The sequence below is a fragment of the Aquarana catesbeiana genome, linkage group LG01, assembly GCF_042186555.1.
Source record: "Aquarana catesbeiana isolate 2022-GZ linkage group LG01, ASM4218655v1, whole genome shotgun sequence".
In the NCBI taxonomy this organism is placed as follows: domain Eukaryota; kingdom Metazoa; phylum Chordata; class Amphibia; order Anura; family Ranidae; genus Aquarana; species Aquarana catesbeiana.
This window is the reverse complement of record NC_133324.1, coordinates 649,716,597-649,731,086: the sequence shown is the minus strand read 5'-3', so window position 1 is coordinate 649,731,086 and position 14,490 is coordinate 649,716,597. Positions and strand designations below refer to the sequence as shown.

The window sequence follows — 14,490 nt, the reverse complement described above, 5'->3', positions numbered from 1 at the left end:
TCCAAAATATGTGTAAGAAGGTACCGGGAGAGTCACATCCTCTGAAGCAGTTGGGAGAGACATCTGGAAATATTATATTTAGATGAGCAGGTGTATAATACCATCTGGTGAAAATTTTAACTGCGGTCTGCCTTATTGCCAAGGATTTGGTACAATATCTTAATTTCGTCCACATGGAGTGATATTTTGGGTACTCAGTTCCAATTCCCATTTTAACATATATGGAAGTTTCTTCTAATGCTCACTTTTAAATGGAATATTGTAAACTTACCAGGAATGGCCAAGTTCCTTAGGGCGCTTAGTGCTGCATGCTGTACTGTTACATTGCCACCTTCCACATGCCCATCTAGGAGATTTATGAGTTTCTGTACAATGCCATTGTCCACCATATGGATGCAATTCCCATCTAAAGTAAACATATTACCATCAACCCTGGCAGGCAATATACACAAAGATAGGATTGATAAGCAGTAAGGATTAGCATGTGGATCATACAATTTCAGTGGCCATATCATATCATATGGAAGCTCTACTGCAACTTACATACAGTATATCTGATTTGTCAATGGGCACATATTTTAGAAATTTCAAAAATACAGTGCATTCATTAAGTATTCACATCGCTCTACTTTGTCCATATTTTGTTATGTTACAGCCTTATTCCAAAATGGATTAAATTCATAATTTTCCTCAAAATTCTACAAACAACACCCCATAATGACAACGTGAAAGAAGTTTGTTTGTTTTAAATCTTGGCAAATTTATTAAAAATAAACGAAAAATTAGGGGGCGTGGCCGAGATGGCAGACTGAACAGACGTGTCTCATGAGCTCTCCTGGAGCGTGATCCAAAAATATATCAGAGCTGTTCAACTGTGCTTGTTAGAGAGACCCCGTGTTATCTGGATGCCTTCCAGGACTCCGGGCTACCAGAAGAGGGGTAAGAGACTGAAGTTCCCCCCGAATATTCCGATGAACAGCCCGGTCTCATGCTCCACGGGATCCCCTGCGCGCCATAGCAACATGGCGTCGCAGATGGACCACGAGGCGGATCTCGTCTCGGCCCCTCCGGGACTGCTGGAGCTTATGGCGGCTATTAACTTCTGTCAGTCGGCCGTTACTTCTTGCCAGACCACCTTGGCTTCTAAAATAGAGGAGGTCCAGCTAAGTGTGGGCATAATTCGGCAGGACCTAGACAAAATCCGCTCCAGGGTCTCGGAGGCTGAGCGGCGGATTGGAGAAGTGGAGGACACAGTCACGGAACATGATGCCTCCATTTGTACCCTCCAGACAAAAGTGAGGGCCCTGGAATACCGGGCAGAAGATGCCGAGAACCAGAGCAGGAGGAACAACCTCAGGATTGTGGGCCTCCCGGAGGGGGTAGAGGGACGTTCCAGTCAATTTTTGGTTTATGTCCTCCTGTTTGCGGAGGACTTGTTGCGCTCCATACTGCCAGCTGCCCAGCTTACCCATATTTCGTGGTGGAGAGGGCTCATCGTGTGCCACCCTGGCCTGGGCCTGAGGGGTCCCCCCCTCGTACCTTTATCCTCAGATTATTACATTTCCGTGACCAGGATGAGCTGCTCAGGGCCTCGCGTGCTGCTCGTGAGCTGCCCTACAAGAACGTAAAGCTCCTGCTGTTCCCGGATTACACCATGGAGACCCAGCGCCAGTGCCGTTCCTTTGATACAATCAAAGCCGCCCTGTGAAGGAAAGGAATAAAATACAGTATTCTGTTCCCTGCTAAGCTGCGGGTGGTGGACGGAGAGACGGTTCGTTTTTCCACCAACCCTAAGGATGCCTCCGCCTGGCTGGAGGCTCTTCCCCCATAAAGATGCTCTCTATGCCCTGCACATCTAGTTGCTTTGGTGGGATCGATTCCTATGCATAACTGGGACTGGGTAAGCATGTCTACCCCCTTTGACTCTTGTGCTTGGGGCTCCCCCCCATGTACTGCTGTCGTGCTCCGGGGGTCATGCTGGGGGGGTGGGCTGTTCTGCATGCCTCCACAATTACTACCCAGATCCCGATCCAATTGCTCATTGTCCCACCACTACCATTTGCAGATACCTGCTCCTTGTTGCAGCCTTCACTTTTGCTCATTCCAGGCTGTCCTATGTTTCATATCATTTTTTCACGTTTTCTTCTCCTTTACCTATCACTCCACCGGCTCTGGGATACAACCCTATACACACACCTAGTTTTTTAGGATCATGGGTTTTATGGGACTCAGGTGCTCCTCAATGTTCCGAGGCGCACGGGGTGGGGGGTGTTCGTTGTTTATGGTTGGTTGCTTATGTTAACCCCTTTTTATTTTCAGGTTCAAGTTGGTCTATTGTGGCATGTGCTTTTTAATACATCTGTAAGTTCTGTATGTAACACTGCTCTGTATATTACCAGGCTGTGCGTCCCCAGTGCCCCCCCCCCCCCCCCAGGGTACTGGTTCCGGACATGGTTGCGGAGGGAGGGCCCTCACATTGTTGATGTATCCCTGCCATAGCTCAGTGTTTGGTAGTGTCGTGGAATGTGCGGGGCCTAAACTCTGCAGTCAAGCGTTTTCTAGTGCTTGACTATCTGCGTAAGCTCTGCCCACATGTGTGCATCCTGCAGGAGACGCATCTTGTTGGTTTCCGCATTCTTAGTTTGAAGCGGGCATGGGTCGGTGCCCACTACCATGCACCATATTCTAACTATGCCAGGGGGGTCAGTGTGCTGGTTCATAGATCCCTGCCTTTTCAGCTGTTGAATGTTCGTCTAGATGCGGGGGGTAGGTATGTACTCCTACATTCTCTAATTGAGGAGATCCCTATTGTCATAGGTCTACCTACCTCCTCCGGCAGATATAGGTGCACTTCATGTACTGATGCAACAGGTTACGCTATATAATGTAGAGAATCCTATTTGTAGGTGATTTTAATCTGACCCCTAATAGGGAGCTGGACAGGATGCAGACTTCTGGCCCCCAGCAACACGACCTCTCCCGCTGGGCTTCTGCCTTTCACATAACAGACGTCTGGCGCCACTTCCATCCCTTTGATAGGGAATTTACCTGCTTATCCACCACACACCGAACCATGTCTCGCAATGATCTGGCCTTTGCCTCCCCTGACATTATGTGGAGGGTGGTCTCTGCGGAGATCCTCTCACGAGGTATCTCGGATCACGCTCCGGTGTCTGTTACCATCTGACTTTCTCCGGTGGTGGGCGAGAGGTTGTGGAGATTATCCAAGTATTGGATTATGGAACCGGAGATCCGAGGAGCTGCCAGAGTCATTGTGCAATTTTGGATAAATAATGCAGACTCTGCTGGACCCCTGGTACAGTGGGACCTCTTTAAAGCCTGGCTTAGATGTGAATACATGACTCGCATAGCTGCGAAAAAGAGGCGGTCTGCGCAGTCTCTGAGGCTACTGGAGGAACAGGCTAGGCTGAAGGAGGCGGAATATGGGCGGTCTCCTGACCAGGCTCACTTTGTGCCCTGGCAGGACGTCATGCGAGAATTGTCTCTGTTTAGGGTTGAACCCACTAAGAAATCCATGTTAGATAACGCAAAAATTTGGGGATAAGAACAGTAGGCTGTTGGCCTGGCTTGCCAGGGGACAGCATACTGTAACTCGCATTGGTAGGCTGAAAGATCTGGACGGCAGTCTGCTGACGGCTCCAGTGGATATTAGTGTGAGATTTCTTGAATTCTACAGGACTCTATATTCATCAAGGGCTAATTTAGATAATTCACTGTTGATCCAGTATCTGGACCGGGTCACGCTCCCCTCTTTGGAGGCGGGAAAATGTGTGGAGCTGGACGGGGATATTTCCTTAGAGGAGGTACAGGAGGCCTTGGGGTCCATGCAGCAGGGAAAGGCCCCGGGACCAGATGGAATACCCATCGAATTTTACTCTGTATACCAGGAATTCTTAGCCCCTAGATTCACCTCACTACTACAGCAATTTCTCGACTTGGACTCTCTGCCGGAATCGTTCTCTGACGCGATTGTGGTGTTGGTGCCCAAACCCGGCAAGGACCCTGAAGAATGTGCCTCTTACCGACCTACTTCCCTAATTAATGCGGATGCCAAATTGCTGGCCAAAATACTGGCCAGGAGGCTTGGCAAGGTGATAGAGGACCTAGTACATGTAGATCAGACTGGGTTTATGCCGGGGAAGGGCACCAACATCAACATACGCCGTCTGTTCCTGAACCTAGCTTTCACCCATGATAACGGGGGAACGAGAGTCAAAGCCTCTCTCGACGCGGAAAAGGCTTTCGACTCCGTTGAATGGGAATATTTATAGGTGGTACTGCGGAAATTTGGTGTGGGACCTAGGTTCCTTCATTGGCTGGGTTTGTTATATAGGGCCCCCAGGGCAAGGATTAGGGTAAACGATTCCCTTTCAGATGTTTTTCTCCTCCGGAGGGGGACCCGGCAGGGATGCCCCGTCCCCCAGCTTGTTTGCCCTGGCTTTAGAACCCCTGGCGGCACTGGTTCGTGAATCTAGTCGTATTGTGGGTCTCCAGGTTGGCCCTCTGGAGGAGAAGATATCCCTATATGCGGACGATACCCTACTATATTTACATGATGCAGATTCTTCGATGCAGGCGGCCCTGGAGGTTTTTGATGAGTTTGGGCGATCAGGGATCCGTATCAATTGGACCAAGTCTGTCCTTTTTCCCTTAGATGCACGGGCCAGGGACCTGGCGTCCCAACCTGTATTGAAGTGGGTGGAGGAATTCACATACCTGGGGATCAGAATAATCGCAGGACCCTCGGTCCTTTCAGCGCCTTAACCTACAGCCCATAGTCACATGCCTCAAAGACCATTGTTTCAAGTGGGCTAATCTTCCCCTTAATTTACTAGGGCGCATAAATGTGTTATAAATGGTCTATCTACCTAAGTTTACTTATATCTTTCGGAACTGTACTGCATGGATACCCCAGGCCTTCTTTAGAGACATAGATGGCTGCATTGGCTCTTTTTTGTGGTGGGGGTCTTCCCCTCGAATGGCCAGGTTGACTCTTCAGCTCCCAGTTGGCTGTGGGGGCCTGGCCTTACATAACCTGCTGGTGTATTACTGGGCGGCCATATTGGTCACGGTTAGGTGGTGGTTCGAACAGTCTAGAGCCAATGCAGTGGTCCGTTGGGAGGCAGCTATTGTGGGTTCGCTTAGGTAGCTAGGCAATCTGGTGTATCGTGGAGCCTCCTCCAGCCATGCCCTCCCGGGTCCCACTAAGGTTACTTTGCGGATATGAGGGGTGGCTAGAAGACGGTTTCTTTCTCCCAATCGGTGGTCCCCCTATTGCCCGTTATGGGGGAATCCTGCTCTCCCACATTTTAGGACAATCCCCGACCCACAACTATGGGCCCGTTACGGAATTAAACTTCTAAAGGATATGGTTTCCGCCGGGGCCCTTGTTCCCTTTCAGGACCTGGTGGGGAGGCGCGGCCTTCCTGCGGGGATGCTGTTTCACTACTATCAGTTGCAACACGTATTCCGTGCTCAGTTCCCGACACCGCCTGACTTCGAGGCGGATGTTGTCGAGGAATTACTGGCCCTGGAAACTACTATACCTGACATTACTTCGGACAGATTCACCCAAGATGGACGCACCGTGGGACAAATGGAGGGCTGATATCCAGTCCCTACATAGGGAAACTTGGGAGGAATGCTTTGAAAATAGTTCCCAGCTAGTGATCTCATCCAGGGACAAATTAATACAAGCCAAATTCCTGCATAGGATTTACTTCACGCCTCAGAGACTGCACAGAATTTACCCACAGAGGTCCCCAAACTGCCCACGATGCCAATCTCCAGACAGCACCTATATACACGTTTTGGTCCAGCCCTAGACTCTCCCGCTATTGTTGAGTTTATTAATATGGGTCTCCAGTTGGAGATACACTTGACGGTAGAGTTGGCTCTGCTGGGTATACAAGATGATGACCAAAGACCTTGGTACACTAAACTACTGCTTTCATTGCTGCTCTTTTATGCCAAGAAGGAGGTCCTACTTAAATGGACTTCTTCCCTGCCACCTACACTGAGGTCTTGGGAGAACTCGGTTAATGCTATTCTGCCAATGTACAAACTGACCTATATGAGTAGAGGTTGTCCCCAGAAATGTATGAAGGTTTGGCAGCCATGGACTGACCACCTGTGAAAATGTGTAATGCCTTTTCCTGGTGTCCTTGCCTTATCTGTACATGGTGCATTGTATATGACTGTGCTCTTGCACCCCCCCATGTCACTAGCTGACTGGCAGCTCCTCCTGTCCCTGCCCTGTGTAATGTATACCTACGATGTCCTGTTATACTGCACTACACTGAGTGTTGCATCTATGTTGTTCTTTCATTTATGTATCCACTGCAATAATTTCATGTCTAGCAATGTATTACGATCCATTTTTTCAAATAAAGACCAACCTTGTTGTAAAAAAAAAATAAAAAAAAATGAAAAATTACATGTACATACTGTAAGTATTCACAGCCTTTACCATGACACTCAAAATTGAGCTCAGGTGCATCCTGTCTCCACTGATCGTCCTTGAGATGTTTCTAAAACTTCATTGGAGTCTACCTGTGGTAAATTCAGCTGATAGGACATGATTTGGAAAGGCACACACCTGTCTATATAAAGGTCCCACAGTTAACAGTGCATATCAGAGTACAAACCAAGCCATTAAGTCCAAGGAATTGTCTGTAGACCTCCGAGATTGGATTGTATTGAGGCACAGATTTGGGGAAGGGTACAGAAATTTCTGCAGCATTGAAGAGCAAAATGAGCACAGAGACCTCCATTATCCGTAAATGGATTAAGTTTGGAACCACCAGGACTCTCCTAGAGTGGGCCACCTGGCCAAACTGAGGGATTGGGGGAGAAGGGCCATAGTCATGGAGGTGAACAAGAACCCGATGGTCACTCTGACAGAGCTCCAGCATTTCTCTGTCGAGAGAGGAGAACCTTCTGGAAGAACAGCCATCTCAGCAGCACTCCACCAATCAGGCCTGTATGGTAGAGTGGCCAGACGGAAGCCACTGCTCAGTAAAAGGCACATGACAGCCCACCTGGAGTTTGCCAAAACTGGGACACTAGTCAGGATCGAGGGAAAGGTGAATGCAGCAATATACAGAGATATCCTTGATGAAAACCTGCTCCGGAGGGCTCTGGACCTCAGACTGGGGCGAAGGTTCATCCTCCAACAGGACAATGACCCTAAGCACACAGCCAAGATAACAAAGGAGTGGCTACAGGACAACTCTGTGAATGTCCTTGAGTGGCCCAGACTTGAACCCGATTGAACATATCTGGAGAGATCTGAAAATGGCTGTACACAGACGCTCCCCATCCAACCTGATGGAGCTTGAGAGGTCCTGCAAAGGAGAATGGGAGGAACTGTCCAAAATTAGGTGTGCCAAGCTTGAAGCATCACACTCAAAAAGAATTGAGGCTGTAGTTGGTGCCAAAGGTGCTTTAACAAAGTATTAAGCAAAGGCTGTGAATACTTAATGTATGTACATGCGATTTGTTTTGTTTGTTTTTTATACATTTTCAAAAATTTCAAACAAACTTCTTTCACGTTGTCATTTAGAGGTATTGTTTGTAGAATTTTGAGGAAAATAATGAATTGAATCCATTTTGGAATAAGCCCGTAAAATAACAAAATGTTGAAAAAGTGAAGTGCTGTGAACATTTTCCGGATGCACTGTAAGATAAATAACATTTGCCTTAGCCAAAACTGTACAAAACTTTTATAATTTCAATTAAAAAAAAGTCTTTTGATAACATTCTTGAATTAAAATGGCAGTTCATAGGTTACTCATGACAAACCGAGTCTGGGTGGGTCAAATGCAACAGCAGAGCAACTGTCACAGCAGGTTGTGCTGTTACCTAAACTGAAAAATGTATTAATTTTTCTATCCAAAAGCATATCAATAAAACTAGGGGAGCAGTTCTGGGTGGAGTTTATTCGATCACTGGCTAGGTCTTTAGCTGACTAAAGACCTAGCATGACTTTACATGACTTAGCTGCTCAAGGAAACTGAACAGATTCCTCCATCCACACAATTGGAATTAAAGGAGGAATCCTCCCCACTGTTATTGTATTCTGACAGAGGGGAGTCCTCCTCTGTCAGAATACACTCAACAAAAATTTTCTAACAAGCCCTCTTGTGAAAAGTTAATCATTCGATTGACTTCTCACAGACGGAAATGGCCATAGGTGTTTAGAAATTTGGCCAGTTCCTGCTGAACCATCTATGGGCACCTTTAGTATCTTGACAAAGAAATCATCAGCCACACCTGTATAACCTGTAACAGACTGAGCTCTCACCGCCTGTATTATCACAATCTGAAGGAGCGTTCTGCAGAGGAGAAGTGATGTAGCATCTCCAAATCACGTCAGCAATTGATACTGTAAGCTCCCCTACTAAGCAAACAGCCTTACACCACTCTACATAAAATGTATTTACCTTTCCAATATAAATCCAACAGCAGATAATTAACATACTCTATGCATTATGTAGCAGAATTACAATTTCTGATTCACAATACATAATTGGTATTACCATTTCTGGCAAAGTTGGCAATGGCCAAGGCACCAGCTAGTTGTAACTGGTGATTGTGAGATGGAAGCCAAGACAGCACCCTCTGAAAGACGCTTCCTTTACCCCCTTCAAACAGCTTCTGCATGGATTCATCTGTGAAAAGAGACACATTGAACATGAAATCTGTGGTACTACAACCTATTGCAGAGAAAAAAAATCAAACCAAAACAAGCCAGTTCGTGTTCCTAAAAGCAACACTCATCACTGAATTACTTAACATGGGCCCTGGACTGTTTTCAATGAATGGATCCAGTTTAACTGGATCATGCATAAGGTTAAGTGTATGCAAACTGTATTTGTGTTTAGTCAATTCAAGTTTAATTTAAAAAGTAGACTATGAAACAAAGTACAGTATATGAGATATGAGACTCCAGTCCACATACATGCAGTACTAGTTAACCAATTAAAAAAGGCAAGTAGATGTCATAGGGAAATGTTGACATACAGTATATGTTAAAAGGGGTAGCTCACATATCTTCATCATCCTTTTAAAGTGAAAGGGCCACCAGAAACACAAAGACGTAGAATCGAATGTAAAGAGGGGGGAAAAAGTGGACAGAGGAAGGTAAAGGATAAGCAAAGAAGGAATTAGCAGGAGGGGGAGGGATATACAAAAGTGGAAGGGAAGGGGACAATATAAGAATATAAGAGCTATAGCAAGATAAAGAGCAGGGAGAAGCAGAGTGCTAGGATACAAAAGGGAGCGGAGTAACATAAGCTAGAGAAGGGCTTGGAACTGTAATGAAATATCTGATAAAAACAGTCAGTTGATTAAAGTGATTAAAATTACCTTTACAAACATATCTATACTTGCCTGCTCTGTGCAATAGAATTGCATAGAGCAGCCGCAAAGCTCCTCTTTTCGGTTCCCCCTCTGGCGCTCCTGGCCCCTCCCCTCTGTCCAGTGCCCTCATGGAAAGCTGCTTCCCATGGGGGGCACTTGTGAGTGCTCACAGCCGAGCCCCACTGTTGTGTCCATTGACACAGACAGCGGGACTCGGCCCCGCCCCCTTGTCACTGGCTTTGATTGACAGCATTGGGAGCAAATGGCTCCCGATATCCCAGCAAAGCCAGGAGACCCAGAAGTGAAGTGAGGAGAGAGAAGATCTGCAGGCGTGCACGGCGCTGGATCAAAAAAGGGCTCAGGTAAGTAATAGTAGGGGGATGGCTGTGATGGCTGCATTAATTTACTTTTTTCAGGCTTTTTCTCCTTTATTTTCACCTGGTGATTTCACTGGTAGCACACTTCCTGTTCTGGGGTGACAACGCTCAGTCACTATACCTATAGAAAAGTTGCAAGGACACCCTGGGAAATGAATTAAAAACTACAGAATATCTCCTCCACCCCATCACAGAGGTGAGGTGTTTTGTAGTGCACAGAAGAAAGCTGGGAACACAGAGAACTGTGAGATATCAGTTCAGTGCATAGGAAGTGACGAGGACACTGCATTTCTGTCAAATTCATCAGATTTTTCTGCGCTAGCGTTCTTAGCTTGAACAGAAAAAACAAATGCAGTAACCACATCAAAGTACTAGTTAGTTCTAAAAAATTTAATTTTTGTTCTTAGGTTTAAGTATACTTTAAAGGGTACGTTCATTAATATGCTTATTCCATTGCCTCCCTCTTGCCATCCTGCATGGCAGGGCATACCTAGCACTCTGTATTCTGAGAAAGAGAAAGGTGAAAGAAAGCGGACTGAGCATGCGTTGGCAGGGAAAAAAGTGGAGTGCTCATTCGTGCGTTTCCAGGCTGCACATTCAATCTTCTGTATGTCCTGCCATCTGCAGGACATAGAGGGGAGGATAATGGAATAAACAGCTTAAAAAGTAAGCATTCTTTTACTAAACAGAGCACTACAATACTGAAGACACTGTAATGCATAGAAATGTTTTTAGCAAGAGACATTAAAGGTGGACTAACCCTTAAAAAACAAAACAAAAAAAAACTAATATAGTATTTACCTCCTAAAAGTAGCAGCACCATGAGATCTGACGCAGTTTTCAACTCTGCAACGTCTTCATCCTTCTCACTGTTCACAGTTTCATGGACAATATCAAGTAAACATTCTACCAGGCCGGCTTCAACAAGTTGCAGTTTAATAGCATCTGGAAAACACAAACAGCAAGCATTAATTCACACCAGAAAAGCTCCATAAGGATATGCTTTTAACAAACAGCACACAATACCATCTGGCAATAAGCTGCTAGCTAATGTAATAATGGTGACTTGCAGCGCTCTTGAGGCATCTACAGTATTCGCAGAATTTCACCTGTGATTTAATAGGTGGATGATCTATATCTGGGCATTTTACTGGTGTACTATCTGCATCCAAGATACTGTTGTGTAAAATCCCCCGCTGGATTCTTATACTTCACAGAATCTATAGATTATCATCTCTATGCCGCAGTTCCCCCAGACACTGCTCTGCATAAAGCCAAATAATCTCTATAATCAATGACAAAACAAGAAACCCCACTGCAGCTGGGCATTGATGGGAACATTGGCACAAAGATCTTGCCATCAAAGTCCAATTGTACAAGAAAGCAGGGGACAATTCAACCAGCAGAAATGTCAGTTTTCTGAATAATGGCATGCAGGGACAAAGCTGATAACCATGTCCCCTGCAAAATGTTTTCATCCTACTGTAGTGCAAACTGACCAAGCCTACATTACTGTTACTCTAAGGTAGCAGTAGTGCGGCATTGTTTCTACATTAGGTGTAAGTTGTTTTTTTTATTAAGGACTGTTGAAGTGCACAGTGAAAACCGGAACTTTTTTTTTTTTTTTTTTAGGTTAAAAATGTACTGAAATGTTACCAGGCGACATTTTATTAGTTCAATTAGCCACATCACTGTGTGATACTTTGGATTGTGTCCCACCTTGTAGCACTGAATGCCATACTTTTTTCCACCATGAATTGCCATGATAGACAATGAGAACAAGGCTTTTTACCTTGTCCATGCATTCGGCTTGTGTTGGGAAAGTCTGCCCTGCCTAACCCAAAGTGTCTGGTGTGAACGGTCTCTTAATGGGAGTATATAGTTCTATTTTAAAGCTGTAGTAATGCGCACTTTTTTTTTCTTAAACCCTGCAAGACAATGACATAAGGTGCATCGTATACTATCACATTATGAAATACTTACCTTAGAATTAAGACCTCCTGTGGCATGGTATCACCACTGACAGGGCTTCCATCTTCACCTGGGTCTTCTTTCCGGGTTTGATAGCTCCGGCAGGAGTCACAGCCGTGACACGGAGCTCTGAAGGGATGGCACAAGTATGCTTTCTCTTTAGAGCGCATACACCAGTGACCATCTGCATATCATGTGAAAATATCCTAAACAGTGAAAGTTTAGGAGATATTCACTGTACCTACAGGTAAGCTTTATTATAGGCTTACCGGTACAGTGCATCTGGAAAGTATTCACAGCACTTCACTTTTTCCACATTTTGTTATGGTACAGCCTTATTCCAAAATGGATTCAATTCATTATTTTCCTCAAATTTATACAAACAATACCCCATATAATGACAACGTGAAAGAAGTTTGTTTGAAATCTTTGCACATTTATAAAAAAATAAAAAAATCACATGTACATAAGTAGCCTTTGCTCATCACTTTGTTGAAGCACCTTTGGCACCAAATACAGCCTTAAGTCTTTTTGAGTATGATGCTGCAAGCTTGGCACACCTATTTTAGGGCAGTTTCTCCCATACTTCTTTGCAGGACCGCTCAAGCTCCATCAGGTTAGATCAATGGTGCACAGCCATTTTCAGATCTCTCCAGACATGTTCAATCAGGTTCAAATCGGGGCTCTGGCTGGACCACTCAGGGACATTCACAGAGTTGTCCCATAGCCACTCCTTTGTTATCTTGGATGTGTGCTTAGGGTCATTGTCCTGTTGAAGGATGAACATTCGCCCCAATCTGAGGTTTAGAGCGCTTTCGAGCAGGTTTTCATCAATGATGTCTCTGTACATTCCTGCATTCATCTCCCTCAATTCTGACTAGTATCCCAGATCCTGCCGCTGAAAAACATCCCCACAGCATTATGCTGTCACCACCATCCTTCACTGTAGTGATTGTATTGGCCAAGTGATGAGCAGTGCCTGGTTTCCTCCAGAAATGATGCTTGCCGTTCAGGCCAAAGAGTTCAATCTTTGTTTCATCAGACAAGATAAGTTTCTCACTGTCTGAGAGTCCTTCAGGTGCCTTTTGGCAAACTCCAGGTGGGCTGTCATGTGCCTTTTACTGAGGAATGGCTTCCATCTGGCCACTCTACCTTACAGGCCTGACTGGCGGACTGCTGCAGATATGGTTGTTCTTCTGGAAAGTTCTCCTCTCTCCACAGAGGAACGCTGGAACTCTGTCTGTGACCATCAGGTTCTTGGTCACCTCCCTAAGGCCCCTCTCCCCTGATCGCCCAGTTTGGCCGGGCGGCCCACTCTAGGAGTCCTGGTGGTTCCAAACTTCTTCTATTTATGGATGATAGAGGACTCTGTGCTCATTGGGACCTTCAATGCTGCAGAAATCCATCTGTACCCTTCCCCAGATCTGCACCTCGATACAATCCTGTCTCGGAGGTCTACAGACAATTCCTTGGACTTCATGGCTTGGTTTGTGCTCTGACATTCACTGTTAACTGTGGGACCTTGTTATAGACAGGTATGTGCCTTTTCAAATCATGTCCAATCAACTGAATTTACCACAGTTGGACTCCAATCAAGTTATAGAAACAGCTCAAGGATGATTTAGAGAAGGGCAACCAAACTGATAAGAGGCATGGAGGAGCTCAGCTATGAGGAAAGACTAGAGGAACTGAATTTATTCACTCTTGAGAAGAGGAGAATAAGGGGGGGATATGATCAACATGTTCAAATATATAAGGGGTCCATATAGTGAACTTGGTGTTGAGTTATTCTCTTTACTGTCAACCCAGAGGACACGGGGGCACTCCTTACGTCTAGAGGAAAAGAGATTTCATCTCCAAATACGCAAAGCTTTCTTCACAGTAAGAGCTGTGAAAATGTGGAATAGACTCCCACCAGAGGTGGTTCTGGCCCAGCTCAGTAGATTGCTTTAAGAAAGGCCTGTATTCTTTCCTAAATGTACATAATATAACTGGGTACTAACATTTATAGGTAAAGTTGATCCAGGGAAAATCCGATTGCCTCTTGGGGGATCAGGAATGATTTTTTTCCCCTGCTGTAGCAAACTGGAGCATGCTCTGCTGGGGTTTTTTGCCTTCCTCTGGATCAACTGACGGTATAAAATTGGATATATTGGATTTAGGATATTTATTTTATTTATTGTTTTTAAGGTTGAACTGAATAGACTTGTGTCTTTTTTCAACCTGACTAACTATGATCAGTGGAAACAGGATGCACCTGAGCTCAATTTTAAGTGCCATGGCAAAGGCTGTGAATACTTATGTACATGTGATTTTTTTTCGGGGTTTTTATTTTTTAATATATTTGCAAAGATTTCAAACAAACTTCTTCCATGTTGTCATTATGGGGTATTGTTTGTAGAATTTTGAGGAAAATAATGAATTGAATCCATTTTGGAATAAGGCTGTAACATAACAAAATGTGGAAAAAGTGAAGCGCTGTGAATACTTTACTACCACTTTAACTCTCCTACTAACCGTGCCAATAAAAGGAAACTTTAGAAAGGAGATGAATAAACAACTTTGATCATGGAGTGATTTTAGGTGCCAGCTGTAATGGATTACAACCTGGAACATGGAGTGTTCCTGGTCCCTGATGACCTCAATTCTGGCAAATCACGTCAGGTAGAGGACCTGACATCACTGCGTGAGCATGTCATGCAGTGGAGCTTTTTCGTACATGTCTGTTCATGGCCTTGCTTGCAAGCATTGTTTAATA

At 45.1% G+C, this 14,490-nt stretch overlaps 1 protein-coding gene across 2 annotated transcripts in view; it reads right to left on the bottom strand.

The window, feature by feature from the left end:
* RAP1GDS1 (Rap1 GTPase-GDP dissociation stimulator 1) overlaps positions 1-14,490 on the bottom strand; it is a 206,731-nt gene that overhangs the window by 28,864 nt on the left and 163,377 nt on the right. For both annotated transcript variants that reach the window (XM_073601221.1, XM_073601228.1), the window contains 3 exons: positions 10,563-10,706; positions 8,562-8,693; positions 272-406 (listed from right to left, as the gene is read on the bottom strand). In XM_073601221.1, coding sequence (XP_073457322.1) covers positions 272-406; positions 8,562-8,693; positions 10,563-10,706 — 411 coding nt within the window. The remainder of the gene's footprint in view (positions 1-271; positions 407-8,561; positions 8,694-10,562; positions 10,707-14,490) is intronic.